The sequence below is a fragment of the Lates calcarifer genome, linkage group LG21, assembly GCF_001640805.2.
Source record: "Lates calcarifer isolate ASB-BC8 linkage group LG21, TLL_Latcal_v3, whole genome shotgun sequence".
Lineage (NCBI taxonomy): Eukaryota > Metazoa > Chordata > Actinopteri > Centropomidae > Lates > Lates calcarifer.
Genome location: NC_066853.1, coordinates 7,865,826 through 7,886,898, shown reverse-complemented (window position 1 = coordinate 7,886,898; position 21,073 = coordinate 7,865,826). Strand labels below are relative to the sequence as shown.

The 21,073-nt window shown below is 41.3% G+C and overlaps 3 protein-coding genes and 1 long non-coding RNA gene across 6 annotated transcripts in view; 3 read left to right on the top strand and 1 right to left on the bottom strand.

Annotated features, from left to right (window-relative positions):
* The window catches only part of LOC108889802 (protein yippee-like 2), an 11,691-nt gene extending 11,508 nt beyond the window's left edge, over positions 1–183 (top strand). Inside the window, exon 6 of the mRNA XM_051078960.1 lies at positions 131–183. Within this exon, the coding sequence (XP_050934917.1) occupies positions 131–183 (53 nt within the window). The remainder of the gene's footprint in view (positions 1–130) is intronic.
* Positions 1–21,073, top strand: part of LOC108889803 (protein yippee-like 2) — a 54,551-nt gene that overhangs the window by 11,508 nt on the left and 21,970 nt on the right. The window contains exons 2-5 of the mRNA XM_051065436.1: positions 4,464–4,695; positions 5,556–5,599; positions 6,004–6,112; positions 8,453–9,348. Coding sequence (XP_050921393.1) covers positions 4,579–4,695; positions 5,556–5,599; positions 6,004–6,112; positions 8,453–8,542 — 360 coding nt within the window. The 5' untranslated portion in view covers positions 4,464–4,578 and the 3' untranslated portion in view covers positions 8,543–9,348. The remainder of the gene's footprint in view (positions 1–4,463; positions 4,696–5,555; positions 5,600–6,003; positions 6,113–8,452; positions 9,349–21,073) is intronic.
* LOC108889801 (lysophospholipase D GDPD1) overlaps positions 1–21,073 on the top strand; it is a 48,102-nt gene that overhangs the window by 21,402 nt on the left and 5,627 nt on the right. The gene's annotated exons all lie outside the window — the stretch shown is intronic.
* Positions 4,674–18,783, bottom strand: LOC108889804 (uncharacterized). The gene is made up of 3 exons (XR_001962052.2): positions 18,713–18,783; positions 17,912–17,958; positions 4,674–4,761 (listed from the first exon to the last, which is right to left on the bottom strand). It is a non-coding gene; the product is annotated as an uncharacterized LOC108889804 (long non-coding RNA).

The following is a 21,073-nucleotide window of genomic DNA, read 5'->3' as shown; positions in this document are numbered from 1 at the left end:
ATCATTGTCAGAAGCAGCATCAGCAGCGGCAGCATCAGTGCGTTACATAACAAAGGTTTTTTTGTTGGGATACAAGGGCCCTTTTGGCCGTTGAGACTCGTGGCACGTAGCCTTTTGTGATGACACCCAGAAATGACCAGATTGGACAGCTTGGTGACCTCAAATGACCCGCGGGGGGACTGATGAATAGCCAGAGTGACAGCAGAAGAAAAATAAACATACAAACATGCTGAGAGTGTAGAGACAGATGAGGAGAAGACGCAGGCGGACAGGCTGAGAGATAAACTGGTAAAAGAGGGACAAACACCAAAGACACACACTGAGGTTACGCAGACAGTCTTCACCCTGACGTGTCAGTTCTGATAACATTTCTGCTGTTGGAGTCTGTCTGGAGCCCTGCGATCGTTTCTCCAGTCATCTGATCATTTATGCAATTTGTTCTTCTGTCAAAGAGGTTTTTTTAGTGCAAAGCAGCCTGGATTGACTCTTTGCGTCAGCACTTTACAGCGCGTCAGCAACATCCTTGTTCCCACAAACAATGTTGCCTTGCAAAATGGTTTTCAAGCATGTCCACCCAAGATGAGTGTTGTCCTCTTCTTGGAAACTGATGGAAATTGTTACAAAATGTCAAACGCTGTCATAGTCCTCCCCTCGAACAGGTCCAGGACTAATGCCTGTGCCTGAGAGCTTTTCTTCAGTGTTGTAATTCTCTCATCACGAAGTGTGAACGAAACAAACTTTTAATGACTGTTACTCACTCATTTTTACAGGGTCAAAGAAATATCATGGCCAAATCAGTGGGATTTATGCATACTCAGTTAAAGCCCCGACCTCCCTAGTGCTAAAATTAACCATTAATAATTTGGATAATTATTTGATCTAGAAAATGTCAGGGAAGAGTGAATAAATGCTTGTAAAGAGTTACCAGAGCCTGAGCTCTGTCCTCAGCCCAAAACCCACTGATATTCAGCTGAGAGAAAAACATGTTGTCATTCCTCGACTAACGAGTGGTTGGCATTTCTCTCTTGAAAAATGGCTTTAATACTTAATTTAATATCAGAATAGTTTCTGATTGGATTCTCTGTCAGTCAACTAATTGAGGCAGTCAATCAATCATGCCCAGCGCCCAGCCCTCCAAGTTGTATCAGTGTTCATCTACAGCTGCTGACATACACTGGCACACTGTTGTTTGGGCTGTTGTGAAGTGATTCTTCAGAGAGCGACGGTAGATGATACACAGAGAGAGCTCCACATGGATTATGTATGACCATGAGAAGGTGTGTAATCCTGCACTTTTGCTTACTATCAACTCTGTTAAAGGCACATTAGCGCATCATGAGATGCACTACGTTAACATGCTGACGGCTAACTGTTACAGCAAACCTGCAGCACTTCGTATGAGTAAACAACCTGTCTGTCTCGTCTGGCTTCAGCTGTGATGGACATCACGTTTACAATTTAGACATTAATCTGGTCCTTTTGTGGCAAACACAGCGGTCGAGGCTTAAAAGAAGAAGCTTAAATTTTAATGTAATTAAATTTGAAGCTCAGGTTTGAAGCTTATTTCCCTAGATTACCTCCAGTACCTAAGATAATTACTTAACTTTAATCCTGCTGTAAATATGATATCAAGTATAGGACTGAGAGTGACAATTATTTACATTATTGACTGATAAATCAATAATCTGTAGCCTGCAGGAAAATGATTAAAACCAAACCAAACCAATTTCTTTAAACTCAAAGTGATATCTTCAGATGTCTTGTTTTGTCTGACTAACAGTACAAAACCCAAATATATTCAGTTTACAGTGAGCAAATCTTCACAGTTGAGAAGCTGGAACCAAAAACATTCACGAATTCACAAATCGTTTCAGCTATAGTTACATTCTTGTAACAAAACAGCATGCAAATATAAATGTATTAAGTGGGAAAAGGTTTCCTGATAGATCACGTATCAATAGTGTTCATTCAAGGACCGGATGCTTCCTTGTCCTCAATCCTGAAATGACCGAGAGGATAAAACATGCTTTGGGTTAAACATCAGTCTGTATGTGTGTTACGGTGTGTGTGTGTGTGTGTGTGTTTGTGTGTGTGTGTGTGTGTGTGTGTGTCTGGGGTCAGCTCTGACAACTGCACTGAGCGTGTCTTTGTGCCCCAATCCCACGCTGCTGGGATCGAGTCAGAGGAGAGAAAACAAGGGCACGTCTCTCTGCCTTATTTATTTATATCCCCGGTCCTTCCCATCAGCACTGGAGCCTTTATCAGCCTCCGTCCGACACTAAAAACAATCATATTGCAGGGCAGTAAAGTAAAGAGGCCGCTCTCTCTCTTTCCCTCTCTCTCTCTCTGTTGTTTGTCCTGAACTCACAGAGGCCTCATGCTCCCATTCAGTATTTTATTAGTTTTTCCAGATGGTTCAGTAAAGACAGACAGGAAGGAGAAGAGACAGAAAGGGACAACATGTTTTGTATTGTGAAGGTGATGAAACAACACATAAAAGTTTTAAAAGAATTTTTATATATAGACTCATAGTCTAATAAACTACAAAAAGTATATAGTTTTTTTGGTTAGAAAGGTTGTTCTTTTTGTATTAATTTAAATGAGAGAGAGTAATAGATGAAATAGATAAAAGCCAATAAAAGGGTTGCAATAAAAGGGTGCATATGTTGTGTTTTAGTGAGGCTCCTCAACGACTTTATGAAAAGCACCACTGGGGGATAAAACTAGATTAAATCCTGTGACTGATGGGATGTGTTTAGCAGCATAGCTACAGTGCTGAAATCACAATTAAAGTTACATTAAGCAATAAAACCACAAAGACTTTGACTGCACCACAAGGTCCTGTACAGTTAGTCAAAACATACTTCTGTCCTCCTGGCCTCAAGCCTTTGGGATGGGTTCCCAGGCCAGCTTGCTAATCTTCTCAGTCACCAGGGCATACCAGCAGAAGTATTTTAAGGGCTAGGTCTATTTGGATATCATGGAGAGAGCATAGCACGATCCTCACAGTTGTGCTAGGCTAAGCAGATTATCTCTGCAGCCTCGTAGACTTAAACACAGAATGTGAGCTAGCCTCGCTGCCTGTGTGCACTGAAAAGGCCAGCAGTCAGAGCAGAATAGAGACAGCTGGATGAGAACCGGTACCTGCAGCTAATGACAGTTACAAAGATATAAAACTGGAGGAAAGCAGGAAGTGCTCACACTCGAAGATATTTGGTATTTTAGTTTAAACAAGACAAAGAGTCCACAGCCATGTCTGCATCTCTGTGAGCTCACACCCTGTGCTAAAATGCTAACATGGTGATTTGTAGCAGGTATAATGTTTATGTTAATGCCACCATCAATCCAGAAACCAGTGATTGCCCGTGTATATTCGTGCAGGTGTGCGTGCTGCGTGTGCCTGTAAAGACAGGCTGAACAGCTGTCTGCCACTATTTGGAAAGGAGTCCGATGAAGGACACCTCCACTTGTAGCTCCCAAATGACCAGGTGGGGATAACATATGCTATAAAATGATCAGGTCTTTGATCTAGTTCTCAAATATGATTTATGAATTGACATTGCTTATCAGCACCAATCTACTGGACAGCAACCAGTGAAGACAGCTTCACTGTCACTTAGTCACTGCCCCATTTTGTGAAAGATGGAAATCAGTGCAACAAGAACATATAAAATATGGCCTAACTCCACTGCTAGTATCTACCAACATACAGGTTAATTATTTACCAGGTTGAATTCTCATTAAATTAGCAAAACAAGAGGACAATTATTGGCCCAAATAAAACAACCACCACAGATTGCCGATATATTCATCCAGTTGTGTTTACTTTGATAGCCATGCTAGCTTTGCTAACTGGGTTATGGCTCTAGATGAACAATCAGGGTTTCAAAATCATTATAATTCATCCTGATGGGAGCATGAATGTCTGCACCAAATTTTATGGCAATTCATCCAACAGTTGTTGAGATATTCCAGTCTGTACCAAAGTGGAGGGCTGAGCACCTTAAACTAAACAAACATCAAAATAGTTCCCTTTTTTGTGTCTGTTCCTGCTTTGATAGCACAAACTGTTCTCTTGATTGACTGGGACCAGTTTCTGACCACTTGTTAGATGTGGTGGTTTCCTGTGTGGGGAAACCTGTGCCATGTTTGAATGAATAGTAGTCGACATCCTTCAGTGTTTTTGGCTTTAAAATGAAATGTGAAATTTAGTGACACAGCCTGAGACACAGGCTTATTAATAATGCAAGACGTCTCATCACATTATAGCTTTCTGCGGTTTTAAGAGTTTCACAGATGCAAGCAGGTTGGTGAATTCTCTAACGCCTCAGAGCAGACTGTATTCCCATCAGCAATTATACACCTGTGGCTCAGTTTGCATCATCAGCCTCAAGAAGCAGCTGTTACACAACCATGTAACCATTAGCTGCTGTTTTTTGTTTTTTTTTCTTCCCTGTGCTCAGGTGTTCGCCTCCCGACCCACCGCCCACCACGGCCCTCACCTGTGTGTTGCGGTGCTTCCCTTGTGAGCCGACCTGGGCTGGCAGTCCCTTCTTGCACCGCCCGCCAACCCCGCCCATGGTCAGAATGACGCGCTCCAAGACTTTCCAGGCGTACCTGCCGAGCTGCCACCGAACCTACAGCTGCATCCACTGCCGAGCTCACCTGGCCAACCATGACGAGCTCATCTCCAAGGTAACCGGCGGCAGTGGCGGCACTCTACTCCAGTGACTTGTCTCGTCTTACCAGCAGCGGTTGCTCCTGGAAACCATCAGGACAGTACTTACATTCAGGCAGCTAATTATTACACACTGAAAAACAAAGGGCCTCTTGTTCACAGAGGTGTTTTATGTTTTGTTTTTGTCTCTTCAATTTATAGCACAGTTAATATCACAGAATGTAATGTACGAGGGTTAACTGCAATTAAAAGGACAAGTGTTGAAGATTTAAAAGAGGAAGAATGGATGAGGAATTACAAAATAAACAGCAGGTTGAACACCTGTATGTCTGCGTCAGCTGCCACCACACTGTTGCCTGTGGATGGATTATATTATAAGCTGGTTAGTGAATTGGATTATGAATGCAGTATCACTTTTTCCACACACAGTTATGGAAACACGCTCACCTGTGCATAAAGGCCTTCTGCCTGTGGTAACACAACCGCTCTAGATAAATCTGGTTAATGTGTCTCTTCAGTACAAGCTTTTGTCCTGTGGCAGAATATAGCCTGTGTTGGTATTCGTTAAACTACTTAGCCGCAAGTCACCTGTGATGTTACAATAGTATATTGGCTGTTAGTGGGCAACTACACACCAATTTAAAGTAGATATTAAAATAGATTTTGTGTACAGGTTTTAAAATAAGAACCTCTGTTTAAGTAAAGGCCTGTCTCAAATCAGCATGTGGGTGGTTTTATAAGGAAACCAAACCAGGGCACTTATTTAAGTGAAGCATTATGGCACCAAAACAGCATGCTTATATGTTTTTATTACATTGTATGAAAGGGCAGATTCTTGTTGCAGCCTTTTAATTTTTGTCTCATGTTGTCTGTGCAGTCGTTCCAGGGCAGCCAGGGCAGAGCCTACCTGTTCAACTCAGTGTGAGTAAACCTCTCTTGTTGCATTTCAGAAATGGCTGACTTTATGTGTTAGGAAAACCATACTAGACACGCAGGAGACAAGTAAGCCTGCTGTTGTTTTTGAGGCTCCAGTGTAGACAGAGCCAGCCCGTGCCTCGGAGCACTGTCATTATCAGCTGAATTGAGTGTGAAAATTAGGCTGTTTGAATCTATGCTCCATGGCCTGGTGCCCTATCAGTATGCGCTGTGTGAGTGGGTGTGAGGCGAGTGACTCACTCTGGGCACATCATACAGTACATGCAACAGAGCAACTTGAGCCACTTTCACACGTTCACTGTTTTTTTTTACACTTTTCTCACTCTGTCTCTGCTTGTGTCTCCTTCCTCTCTACTTTCCTCCCCACACACTGACTTTCCCTCTCTCAGGGTGAACGTCGGGTGTGGCCCTGCAGAGGAGAGAGTTTTGCTCACAGGCCTGCATGCTGTAGCAGATATCTACTGCGAGAACTGCAAGACGACTCTGGGCTGGAAATATGTAAGTGTCCTTGGCTGATTTGATGCACAGCACCACAAACTGCATCCAAGGTTAGCTGATGATAAACTGGGAGGTTGCTATTATAACACATCCCTAATTTTATTTGCACCCTAATTATGTTTGAACCTCCACTCCTCTCAGGGTCAATGCAGTGCTACAGCTGTGGGGCTGAATTATTAATTAGATAGACTTAGAATGGTTAGAGACAAGAAGGATAGATCTTAATTTATCGTATGTGACTTGTGAAGAGTTTTTTATGTTTTGTGGAAATGAAAAACATATTGATCAGGGCTCGATTTATCACTTAGTAGGTTTCTCACACTTAAGAGTAAACATATAGTAGTAGATTTTATAGTTGATATTGTAGTGGTGATAGACTAGATGTCTACTTCATTTAGCTAAGTGTTAATGATTGTCATTGTAATTTTAACACTTACAGTGATGTTGACAGCTTCACTGGCTAATATTAGAGCTTTGTGTATACTCAAAGTCTCTAAAGCTGTGATATAGCATGTCACACATGCAGTATGTATTTAGTACAGATGGTATTTTAGGTCCCCTGTCAGGGTGAACAAAACAAGATCCACACATCTTAGCTGTCTCCATATACTAACAGAGCAGAGCCTGTGCAGCTGTCACTGGTGAACCCTGTCAGCATGGAGGTGAGAGTTTACATTACAGGGCACGTGACTGAGCCCTTAAAGGGTTAACTCACCCGCACATGTACACACACACACACAGTATCCTTGTTGTTTGACTTCTGAGAAGGACTCTATTGACCAGCGCTCTTTGCCTAACCTCTAACCGCTGTGTCTCACCTTAAGCCTAGATCTTTAACCTCTCTGCCCTAAAAATAACCTTTTTCCTTTTGATGCCTGGTAAACACCTGGTAAACCAGCGTCAAAAGTAGCTACTTCTCTGGGTAGTTTCTATTCCTGTCAGGACCCCACAAGGCAAAGAAAACAGAGGTCACATGCATGCACAAGTTCGCAGACATTAGATAGGACCTAATGGAGGGCTGCCATTAATATCAGTTGCACCAGTGTTGATTTTCTGCACTTGTCAAAGTTCTACTGAGAGTCTTGACCTACTGCACTTCTACACTGAGAAATCTGATAACGTGCATCTGCAGATCTGAAACCAAAATAGCCAAAGACAAAACAAGGTACAGACGCTCCACAGTGAAAGAACATTTGTATCAGCCTGCTGTGTGAGGCTTACAGAAATAAGCAGAAGTTGTCATTTTGTTCCATTTGTTGGCGTTAGCAACTCTTTTCAGTGTGTTATCCAAAAAGTACGAAACAGTTTTAAAGACAGGAACTGTGTCAGTATAATGCCTGTGTACAGTGTTTACTTAAAGGGGTTTAAAAACATTTTCCACCATAAAACATTATTTAGATATACATACAGCGACCAACATGAGAAATAGCTGTTAATCAAATAAATATACAATCCTAACACACATCTGTTCTACTCTTAAAATCAATTAGTTAAAACAATAATTCGTTAAAAAACTTTGCTTTGCACTAAATGCTAATGTTAGCATGCCTAATCGCTTACAATGGCAACTAGCATATTGATGATATTGAAGTAATGTTAGCACGCTAACATCTGCTAATTAGGACTAAAGACAAAGCACAGCTGAGGCGGATGGAAATGTCAATATTTTAACACAGAGTATTAGTTAACCAGAGTTTTTGATCCTTGAATTTTCATTATTTACTCTTACTGGGTTTACAGTATGTCATTAAAATGTACAATCATGGTGTAAGTTGACATACTTTCCTTAATAGAGCAACACTTCAAGCTTATAAGCCTCTGTGGAGCTCAGACTCTGGCTCTGGCCTTTGTTATAAATCCCATTCATATTTTCCAGAGGAATTTTTGGATTACACACCTAACAGGAGAAACTCATGTTTCAGCCTGCAAAATTAGAACTGACTCTACCTCAGGCTGGTGCAAGGCTCAAACCTGTGGCCTTTTGTCTTTATTGTTTTATTTTCCTCTGGCATATTCTAAGTATTCTAAGTTAGAGACGTGCTCCTGCTAATATAAGGTATGACAATCCAGTCTGGTCAGAGTTGATTGTGCAGACTCCTCTGCAGTGTGTAGTGACTGATGGTTATATAACCAGCTTCCAAAGAGCCAACAGCAGACACCAGCCAGAGCTAAGTCAAGGATTGAAAACACTGTCCTGAGCAGGTTTTTTTTAAATGCTGTGTCTTTCCCTATACTTTCCTACTCTGTATCAGAGAAATAGACACGTTATTATTCTCTGTCCATCTGTCATCTGAATTAAATGCTGTCTCTGTCTCTCCTGCCCTCTGCCACACCCTCCAGGAACATGCCTTTGAGAGCAGTCAGAAGTATAAAGAGGGCAAGTTCATCATCGAGCTGGCCCACATGATCAAGGACAACGGCTGGGACTGAGGGACGAGCAGCCGGGACACGACCGCAGCGGTGGAGAGGAGGAGGGAGTGGGAGGGGGAAAGGGGGACTGGGTAGCTGGATGGACGGACAAATGGATGGGGAGGAAGGAGGGGGAGCAGGGGGGGCAGGGTGGGTCGTGTGTGGTGGGTGAGTGTGTGACTTTGGTTTGGCTGATTTACCATTAACCTCTGTAACTCTCTGCCCATCCCTCCTTACCACGCCTCTTGGTGTACACACACACACACACACACACACACACACACACACACACACACACACACACACACACACACACACACCATGTTCCCAGACATCCCAGCTTGACAGAGAGATGGACTAGGCAGGCTTGTATGCAGCTAGCAGGACTAGGTGTCTGGCCAGCAATAGAAGACAAGACACAATGTCTCATTTCAACGTTTTTTTTTTTTTAGCTCTTAAAAAGGTTGCGACACTCCCCCTGTACCCTCGAGGAGACATCTTCGTTGTGTGAAGTATCCTACCTTGTTTAACAATAATGTTAATAGCAGTTGTTAACAGGTATTTCAGTGGAAATTTAGCCAGAAGGAGGGCAGTTGTTCAGGCCTGGTGCGGTTCATTGGCCTTGGTTGAAGAGCTGACGGACATTCACTCTGTCCCCAGCGTGAATGAGATGACCTAAGATGATTATAGCAAATCCAGCTGATCGGGGCCATGCCAGCTGGGCCAGTGATGAGGCCTGGCGCTGAGGCTTGGCACGGAGGCCCAAGCACATTGGCGTTGGGTTGTGGCGGGGGTGTGTGTGTGGGGCGGGTCGCTCACTCATCGTGGTGGGGAGGGGGGGAGGGTCCTGATCCAGTTATGCAGTGGCTGTGATGGCTTCTGGCTGGGATCCACTCCACGTCTTGCCAGTGATGCAGCTCAGGGCGAGCAGGGTGGGCCGACAGTGAAAGAGATACAGACGGACGGCCACCAGCTTGTCCTAAAACCTCGCAGGAACTTGCCCTCGCAGCAGCAGAGCAGCTCCCCTGGGTTTTATTCATCCTTCAATACACCGAGTCGTGTAAAGTGATCTGCTGATCCCGCCTGTGTACGTCTGGTGTCGGCGGATGCATTGCTGCGTCCACCTTTGTTACTTTGCCAGATATAATTATACAACATAAGTGTGTCTCAGGTGGGCAACTTTGGTTGGGATTCCCAATGGTTTGCGAGCATTGTGAGCATCTCTCTGCTGTTGTAGGTCGATGAGGTGATGAGGCCTGGGGGTGGGGGGCAGCTAGTGATCAGTGAGACACAAATACAACTCCTGCTGTCATGCAAATAACAGGCCTCCACATAGTTTGATTTGAAGAAACAAATGGCCAATGCATGACTGGTTTCATGGGCCAAGGGAAAATACAAATACTAAAAAAAAAAGAACATAAAAAGTAAGTTATTACTTTTACTGAAGTTACGAGGTACATACACGACCACAAAGGTGTGTACTATAGATGCATGTGTATAAAAGGTAATACCTATCACTCTTAGGCTCTCTTTCAGTCTGGGATGACTGCTGTTTAACTGCTGTTACACTAACTGGCCCTCACGAAACATCGCAACAAACCTACTGGGCAACATTATGAAGCAATGCGCTAGACAGATGTATTTACTTATTCTTTTGTCTCTTAATGCACCAACTCATTATCTTAGGTTTGCCCCAGTTTTTGGTCATTTTTCTTTTTCCTACATCAGTTAATTTACTAAATATTCCTCATGCATCGTGGGCCTTTGACTTATGACACCTGGGTGATATTAAACATTAATGGGAAGCATTGCTCAGGTACCTTGATGCTAACTTTTCTTTACTAAGGCCAGGATCCTTCTTATCGTACTGGATGTGCTATTCTCTGATGGAAATGTACTATTTTCAAATGAGAGAATCCATTACAGCTGCCTGCATCCTGTGGAAATGCAACGTTAATGCATGCATGATCTAAAACTAAAGTTTTCTGACCAGTTTTGTGCTCGGTCCTCATCACGTTTTTGTACAAAAAAAACCAACACATTTGTGTGTATTAGAGTTGCTGTAATACAACATCTGATCAGTTGCATCCCAGTCTATTTGAGCTGTGAGACCCCTCTGCAGTGGAACAAAAGCATCGCAGATTAAATGTGATCCTGGTTTAGAAAAGTAAAATTAGTTCTCCTGACACACATAGTTTCCTGTTATTGCAAACATTGCTCTAGAAGTTGCCCTGTATATGGTGAGCCCTGCTCAAAACTCAAACCTAAACCGATAACTCGCTTCAGTAACACTCAGCAGCTGAGTGCTCAGTCGTAGGCTGTGACATTAAACCCAGCACAACCAAAGAATCCACCCATCAACAATAAGTTGACCAAACAAAAGATCTCATTTTGCTTGGGCAAAGTGTTGCAAAACAAGGGGGTGTATAGCTGAAAGCCAAGGTTGTGGATAGCCTTTCTCTGTGATATATATAATGCATTATGATTTTGTAAACAAAAGATCTTAATATATGAATATATTCTATTTACTGTATTCACCATGAGGATTACCATTCATGTCAACCTCTGTGTTACAGATTGTAAATAGTGTTAATGTATTGTGTTTTATCTATGATCCATACGATGATGAATGAATATGATTTAGGTCATGTCATGCTTTCTCTCTGGTACCCCACATTGGCTGTACGATACTACTTTTTTACTGAAAATGTTTCAATTTTAATGTCTTTTGTAAAGGAGGATGCTGATGTTGACTATATATCATTGGATCTTCATCTAATAAAAAGCACCTTGATATCTGTATGGAAGATAGAGTTTGCCTTTTCATGTGTAACCTTAAGTCTTGATACTAGGAGTCATGTACTTTAATGGGACACTCCAGCTCTTATTAAACTGGGGCTGAAGAGACAGATGCAGTCAATGATAATTGAGCTGAAATGTCTTTAATTTTAGGTCAAATTTCAAAAATGGCATCTGCATAACACATATAAGCTGGGCCATTTTTAAATGCACGTGTTTCAAACAAGTATGTACATAAAACCTAAAAACTGGACAAACCAAAAAGTGCTGGGAAAACACTACAAATATGTGAGCTAGTTTTCTCAATTAATCTTCAATTAAATACATTTAAATATGCAATTTAAAAGTAGCTTTACCAAAATGGGGCTGGATGGCAGTTGCTGCTTCTCTGCTGAGCTAGGCCAGTTAGCTTTTAGCAAGACCAGTTCATCTGCTGTTACTTTTTTTTTTAACCTTGTAATTTAAGAGGCTGACTCATTTATATGGTATTACAAACTCAATTACCAAGATGTTGGGGCATCAAAATCCCAGGAAACAGGAAAATGGCTGTAGCTAAATTGTCTCACCAGCTAGCGTTAACTAGTGCAGGCACAACAGTTTTGGTTTTCTGGCCCCTATGGTTTTTTAAATGTTAGATTCTGGTCGTAATTTAATCGATTGTGACTAAATATGTAGTCACTACTTTTTGGCAAGTTTGCTAACATTAGCCACCATAAACTACTAAGCATACCAGACAGATCAGATGAAAGCCCCAGACAGAGTGTATTAAATTGAACAAAGGTGTCTTTCATTCCCTACTAACTTCAACTTTTCATCTGTAGGAAGAAGAATCTGTTTCTTGAAAAGAGTTTATATTGTCTTGATTTAAAAAGCTCCCTCCTCCAGCATCATGTGTAAAGTTGGAGACCTCCTTTATGAGACCAAATGAAAAAAATAATCTGGATTAATTGCAGATAACTCATGTGAACCGCGGGTAATGCTTTGTTTTTGCTGATCATAGGTGTGAGTACAGCTTCCACACACTAATTACATTCCTGCTTGATTAAAACACAACAATAACAGTGATAGTGAGCGAAATGAGTCATTTGCTCTAAATATGAGGTGGATGTTTGCCTGAATTGACCAGGCATCGTGAGAGGACGTGGGCACAAAGCCTGCTGCTACTGAGCAGTGATATCAGATGGTGGCATTTTATTGTCCCCATGGTAACAAGTGCATCATCTGTTACTATAGGGGGACTGTGAAAAAAAATAAAAAAACAATAACAGCAACAGCAGCTTAGTTTCTCTTCCACCTGTGTTTTTCTTAATCACATCTCAATTTGATACAGAAAATTTCATGAGGACATTTTTTTTTCCTGAGAGTGGATTTGAGGATGTGTGTGTGTGTAAGTGTGTGTGCATAGAGGAGGGTTATGACTGGGTGGTTTAAGAGTCACGCCTGTTAGTCATACATTAATCAAGCTGCTCGTCATGCTGACTTTCCTCCTCTTGCCTCTACCTCCCTCCCTGTGTTCACCTCTCCTCCTCATTCCCACTCCTATATCTTGCTTTTTCTTCTCTCCCTTTCTTCTTCCATCATCATCTTTTTATCCCTCCCTCTCCTCTCTCTGTCCCCAGCCCTCCTCTGTCTCCCCCTGTAGTGTTGTTTTCAATGATCCTCCTGGGCTTATTTCTCTCTCTCTCTCCATCCGACTTGGCTAACCCACTCCAAATCTCACTGCAGCAGATGGTGCTGTGTTTGCATTGGGCCAGGTCTCCTAGCAACCCCCGTCTCTCTCTCCCACTCTCTCTCTCTTTATCTACCTCTCTTTCCTAAAGCAGAGCGGCGGAGGAGTTGGTGTCATGCACTGTCTGGGTCTGCCATGCCCACCCCTCCTCTGTCTCTTTGTTGATGTCTATGTTTATGTCTGTCGCTCCCTCTCTCTCTCTCTCTCTCTCGGCTGTAAAAGTAGGGCAGGGGGCTGACTGTCTGGATTACTATACATGTGTAATGATTAAATTTGATGTGCAAAATGGGCAAAGCAGGACACGACGACCGATGTGATTTGTAACCCTATGCGACCTAGATTTTTACAGATGTTCACGTATGTTGTGACGGCAGGGAAAGATCACATCTGGGTCACAAAAGACCTTTTTTTTTTTGCCTACATTTGTGTTATTACTACCTTGCTAAAACCTGAGCAGGTATTTTCTCTGAAATTTGAAAAGCTTGCAGTCTGATGAGAACACAGCATCAGGTCTGCATGTAAAGATGGATGCAGTCTGACAGGCTGCAACATACAGTCTACTCTGCCCAGACACACACACACTGCAGTTCATAAAGACAGGAGGGCAACTAAGGACTTGAAACCTGACATGGCATCAGCACTTGTACTTTCGCTGCAGACACACACACACACACAGCTGTATCTGTATACATATACTACAGTCCACTTTATTTGTTCAGCTCAGGTTTTTAAAACATTTTTTATTGTTCTAATTGATGAGAGGAAGTGGATTATGCGTATAATCATAATAATAAATAACTTGGGAGAGACATTCATTCACTTTTTTTGCCATGAGTTGATACGGCTCTCATGTTACTGATATGATACATGTGAAGCTACAGACAGCAGACAGTTAGCTTTGCTTAGCACAGAGACCAGAAACAGGGGCAAAGAGCTAGTGGTGTAGCCAGGGGGTGACCAGACAACAGTCTGTCACCCCACGTAACACCACAAAGCCAATTATAGTCTGTAAATAATGAAGCTAAAACTTATCAGATGAAAGTAAGAACAGGAACAAAGAAACCAATCTCTAAAGAGCAGAGATACAGGTACAAGGTACAAAAGTACTGAGAGCTGCTGATAATGTTATTAATAGAAATAATGATAATGACAGAAGACAGAGAAAATGGTACTGTTTCTCTCTTCTTGCTTGCAGGTCCACAAACTATCAGGGGCTTATTTTAGATGCACACTTTCTGACCATGACTAAATATCATAATCTAAGCTCTGTACAGTGTGATACCATGAAGAAAAAACTACAAACAAGATTCAGATGTAACAAAACCCACCAGCACATCTAAAGCTCACTAATTAACACGTTAAATCCCACCTGTTTAATCTGTATATTAACCAAAGTGCACAGTGGTAATGATATTCTCATCTAACTCTCTGAAAGAGAGTGAATAATTTCCCCCTTTAAAACGGTTTCTGCTAATGTTGTTATTGTTGTGGCAACATTTGGTCCTCACAAACACAGGAGTTCAGCAGCGTGCTCACACAGAAGCCTCTAAAGTCTCTAATGGTTCACAGAGTAATCATCCATCATGCACAGACTAACAAACACACAATCACACACTCACACAGAACACTTTAGTACTGCTGAGGGGAAGAAAAAAAAACCAAAACACAATATAAACGGCAGCCACAAGCCATATTATGAAGCCTCTGTCCCTGATTAATTGCTTTAATTTATTTTTCCAGCTGCATCACACAGACAACACAAATGCTCCATCATCCTCCTTGAGGTCTGTTGCCTCATATCACACAGAGCAACAACCCACTGCTTCCTGAGAGCACTAAATAACTTTTTTGTGTGGATTTTAAGTGAATAGAGATGTGCTAGCTCCTTTCTAAAAGGTTCTGTTGTACACCTAAGAGGCAACAGATATTAACGATCAATAGGAAGCTATGAAGTGTCGGATGGGGATCGTGTGCAGCAGCATCTTAAAGCTGCCTTTGTGGCTTTTCCCTCCTTTCGAGGGGAATCATTGCCCTCTGAGGGACGCAAAGTGCCGCCTGTTTGTTTGTTTACTCAGGCAGAAGAGCCCACAGGCCTCAACGGAGAGGGGGGGGGGTTTTTCCCTCATCCTGTGACCTCATATCTGTGTCAGGCACTCAAAAGCGGGCCGAGACCAGAGTGCAATGTGCAGGGCAAGCACAAAACAGTGCATTCAAAGGCCTTCAGTGAGGGCGGCCTGAGTGATGACACTGAAGGCTGACACTCGTACTCAGATAAACCCTTCTATGAACAGTAAGAGCATTCAGGCGGTTTTACAATACAAAGGTTGTTCCAGGTATCCTTAACTGTCCTCCATCACAGAGTGGTGGAGCTGCGGCTCTCCAGCTGGGCTCAGGTCATGCCCCAGAGGCAATAGAGGCAATGACTTTTCAGTGGGTGGCCAAATCATGTTTAAGTGTAAACTGAATTTAGTTCACATTTTCCCACTTGATCGTTTTATTTTAGGGATTGACGTTATTTTTTCCATAAATAAGAGCATCCACAGTGTTTAGATTAGTCAGCCTCTAAACTCAAAGCCCCACTTCACTCATCATTGTTACTTCATTCGGACGTCTGTTTTGCACTTACACAAATTTAGTTTCCAGAGACATCTTATGTCCAGCAGTTCAACTTAACATATATTTTTAAGGTATACAGTGTAGATGTAATTTAAGGTATGTGAAATGAATAAATACTAATACAATATGTCTTAGCTCTGTCCACATGAGGACTGAGATGCCTAACCACCATCCCCTGCAAATGAAATTTTTAAGGTGCTGCGTTTAAAAAGCTGACTGAGGCATGTTATTTTACTGGCCTTGAATGAATGTGGTTTGGTTCATTTGGCCTCTAATTCACTGTGAGCAGGAGCAAACTTCAGTACAAGTGATAGACATGATCATCGAATATTTGAATCTGTATCCATCTAAAATGTGTGCCGCGGAGAGCGAAACACCTGAGATGTTTTGCTTTTGTCTCAGACTCACATCAGAGTTTCATGGGCTGCACCTGTACCATATTTCCATGACAACATCATCAGATGTCACGAGGCACAAAGATGCTGAAAAAAAACCCAAAAAACGTAATTAACGGTGTTGAAAATTCCCAGTGAGTCCAGCTGAATTCAACAGTAATTCTGCATTACCAGCTCGCACAAATCAGCTGTTTTCTGAGGATCAAAGTCCAGCTTGTGTCTGCTCTGAGCAGTGAGGAAGAAGGTGAATAAAACCAGAGGGTGTGAAACATCATGGGCCTGAATCCAGCTAAGTTCATCCCATGACCTTTCATCTGTAAGTCACAGGACTGAATCTAGCCGTCAAATAAAACATGTGAACTTGACTGAATAAAAAACAAAGTGGAAAAGAGACACAGCAAGCTGCATGTTAGAGACAAATATGTCCCTGGAGAGCTGAAAAACTACAGAGAAAAGTTAGCTTATTATACAAAGGGTTAACTGTGGATTTTGATGAAGTGCTCTGGTGTTATGTGATCATGCTGCAGTTATTGTGTTGTGACAGACTCTGAGGGGTGAGGAGGGCTGCTAGGAAAAGCTGGGCTTGCTGACAAATGCAACACTGGGTCTCTCAACCACAGAAATAAATCATGTGATAATGTAATGATACACTGAGGCTGTTTATACTGCAACTGAAAATATAATTTATCACTCATTGTCTCTTCTTATACATCTGGTTTAAATGTGACCAGTTTATTCAACGCTGCAAAAATCTCCTTCTTATCAAGTTCTTATCATCTTGTTTGCAATTTAAATATTAAAAAAAAAAGTACTAATCTGAACTTGAGATTTATCTTGATCCCAGTCCAGCAACCTGTTTATTCTTTCTTGTCTGAAGATAACAGACATTACTTAAAAAAAAAAAAAAAAAAAAAAGTTTGAATGAAAATAAGATTTTAAGGACAATTATAGACAGAAGGGACTTGGTGGGATGGAGCAGAAACAGCACTAAGAACAATCAAATGTAGTTTGATGGGATCATTTTAGCAGACCCACTGTGCCCATCTAACAGTAGGGAAAACATCTGGGATACATATTAAAACATATCAGTGACACAGTTCTGCAAATATGAATCTTCACAGGGATAATTAAACAAATAGGAAAGAGTAGGAAAACCACTGACATTGTATAACCAGTACTGTGAAACCTGTAGGCCCAGTGTTAGATGGTGCTGATTCACCAACGAATCATGATCAGATGTTGAGTCTCACAGGTTCACAATGAGACTTTTTTTTCATCCCTGTGCAGCTGACTGTAGCTAAATTTATTTCTACGAGTGACTGAACAATCGGCCTGTACCGGTCAGTGCGCCTGCTGATTTAAAGCATGTATATAGGCTATATATACGTGAGGCTGGTTGGTCTCTGTTGGACCCTGCTTGTGTTGGAGAGCAGAGAGGAGACAAACAGAGACGCTGCTGCTGCTGCTGCTGCTGCTGCTGCTGCCAGGAGACCTGCTGTAAAGCAACCCAGTGCTCAGGACTGCAGAGACTATAAATAGCTCAGCCTGTCTTTCTCACGGGCACCACCCACCACATTAACCATGTGACGGAACAGCAGCAGAACAAAACAACACAGCGCCGCTGCATACTGTACCACATTTTAATCAGATCAGAAGTAACCTGCTCAGTGCTGCAGGACATGAAGTGATACCAAGTCACTGGGGGAGAAGCAGAAAACAGGCAGCACAGACTGGAGCCTCTGCTTGTTAAGATTAGGGGCTGACTGCACAAAAATCTGTTGATAGATTGAAGCCAGGACGTTCACTCAAAGACTGCATGAGTTATAAAGTTAAACAAGAATGAAGACTTACATGTTAACCAGCAAACTGCCACAGCCATGTTTCCAACAACTGGTGCACTGTAACAAAAAGAGAAAAAAAAGCCTCATTATGATATGAAATAATGATGTGAAGCAATTAGAAGGCAACATGTATTTTGAGGCTACAATAATCACAGTATACTACATGATAAAACTGAATGTAAAAAGAGACACAAAGCTTTATACTTTTCCTTTAACCACTTCTTGCAAAATTCTTGACTTATTATTAGAGCTGATATGATTACTTAATTAATCAACTAAAAGGAAAATAATTGGCAACTATTTTGATAATTATTTAATGGTTTATGTTCATTTTTAGTCATTAGCAATCACCCACATACTGTGCAACCTACTGCAGTGGCATCTCTGCATTAAACTTGAGCCACTTGAGCATTTCAGCTGGAAAGCTAATGCTAATTAAATTAGGAAAACAGGGAACAGATAAATTAATAAATGAGTCTCACAGCAAAACAAAACAAAATGAATTAGTGAGAAATTAGTGACAAAGCTGTAATTAAGTTTTAATTTAATTAACTGATCAGCAGTAAAGGAAACATACAGATTTTTATATTACCCTTTATACTCAATTTGAATTGTTTAACTTAGTTTATTATTTATTGTATCACATGTATTCAGTTATATATTTGACTTATCTCATTATCTTTCTTGTCCATGCTCAGAAAAACTTGTAGCTGTAGCTCAGTCATGTTTTTTTAATCTTCAAAAAGTCTTAATTTACCCAGAATACTTTTAATTACTGTTACAGTACACCCACACAGGTAATGTTACTTACTTTGGCTGATCAGAGCTCTCCTCAGGGCTGCATGAGTGTGTGCTGACTCTCCAGTTAGCTTTGTTGCACCTGTTAAAATGGACAAATTACATCTTTATCCTTCGTATGATTTCAGGGATTCCTAGCACAGCTCGGTTAAACTTAACCCCGAGTGGAAACCACCTTCAGCAGCTTTAAGATGCCAGAATTACTATTAGCTTAAATGTATGTTAACAGCAGCAGAATACTGTTTTTGATGCTGAAAGAACCACTGGATTAGAGCACTGACATTTAACTGACATGTGTCACTACAGTTTACTACTTGCCTCTGTGCTGCAACAGTTCCTCTGCCTGTTGTTACTCAAACACCAGATTCACCAAACCAAAAAAAGAATCACTGCTGTTCTTGTTTTCTGTGGGTTGTTGGTTCTCACTGACAGTTAACGAGCCACACCTGACACCAGGTGTGGCTCGTTAACTGTGGTGGAGGAACACCTGTCCAGTTTGAAGTTTTATACTCTGTTTGCATTGCATCGTGTTCCTTATATTTTATAGTTCTGCTTAATTTAAAAGCTCTATAAACCCCCAGTGGAGTGATAAACAATGCGGTGCAGAGGAAATAAGCGAGAAACATTTATATAACAGGCTGATATTAGCTTGGTAGAGTTTGAAGTGGCTTCTATTTTTCTGTGTTAGTGTCTCAGCAGGAGTCTGTTGCACTGCAGCCACGAGGAAATTAAGACTCTTATGAGAAGATGTGGTTGATCCTGAAGCACTCTTTAGCCAGATTATGGATTTCTGGTAATCTCAGCACAGTGGTTTCAGATTACGCTGATTCATTTACTCACAAGCCCTGCAGTGCCTCTAACAAATCTGTGTGAAGGGAGGGGTGAAGGAAGGAGGGGAGGGTTTACTTTGTTTCCACTGCAGGAGGAGCAACAGACTTCTACTTTTTTTGTCTCCAATTTGACAATATTTAAGTTCATGACCAACAAAGCACTTTAAATTGCACCAGTCAATGCTTTTACTGGAAAAGAAATCCATCTCCCAAAAAAAAATCAATTAGGTGCATTAGGATTTTAGCAGCGCTCTGATGTAGATGTGAGGTTACTGCTCCTGTAAAAGACAATTATTGAGCTAACACACACACACACCATACTTTTCTTCCACTCTCTCCCTGTCTGACACACACAAACAAGTACCTTATTGTTTGCGTTGAAAACATTGTGATTAATGACATCATTCTACAAATTATCTCCTTAAACATGGTTACTTAATTTTTTTTTTTTTCTTGGAATTCCTCGAGGTTTTTCGCTGTGTGTTGCATCAGCAGGTCAAGAGGATTAATACAACAGCTGAGGCAATTATTTATCAATCGGTGATTGTTACATAACATCCAACTTTTCCAGGAATAATAATATATGGAGGAAAAACAAGGGGAAGAATTGTAGCTGTGTTCTCCAGCGCCTGAAAATAACTTGTTTCTCCCACTTCCCTAATCACATTTCATGATCGCACGGAAGAAAAAAAAACAACAGTCCCACGTTGGTCTGTATTAACGAGTTGAAATATTTATTTTAAAAACTGAAAAAATAAAAACAAACCCACCAACAAAGTTTTAGTATATCATACAAAGACATATCAATGTTGCTATGTGAGTATTTGTTTTCTCTTTGACTACAGTGTGAGGCAGTTTGAAAGGCTGGCTGAGCTGGTAGGACTACAGACACAGACCCGAGAGAGAGGAGACAAAGAGAGAGAGAGGGAGAGAGAGAGGTTAATAAAGAATATTTGGGCAAAAAATTACAACCAAACATCACTCAAGGTGCATTCAACTCATCTTTCAAGACACTTTAAACACCATAAAAAGTGGACATACCCTTCTTTTCTGGTGTTTTGCTTTATGGTCCAATTATTAATGAAATCAGCTACCGTTTTGCCCATGTGTGGGAGAGGTGACAGAACACAGCTAAAGTCATTATTAAATACAAGACCTGGAGCCAACAGTACTGCAAATAATACTTGCTATTTGTTGTAATCCAGCTGGCAGCAGATGCGAGGTGTCAAATGGGGAAAAAACACCTGCTGCTCCAGGTGGTTTTAAACCTTTATTTTTAAAGAATTATTGGCAAATACTATTTGACCAGCGTCTGTTAAAATACCCAGTGTCACAACTTTTTTAAAAAGAGATACACAGCTTGAAGCGGAGCGTCAAAACTAAGTAATGTTAAGACACAGAGAAGAATCATCATCGCTGTCATCAAACAGAAAAGAAGAAATAAGGTGTTGGGTTCAAAACGGATGCCTTCTTATTATCATTGTTTGTTTTTTTACACAAAGGCATGATCAGTCCTCTCACAGAGTTCACTGGAAAACAAGTTG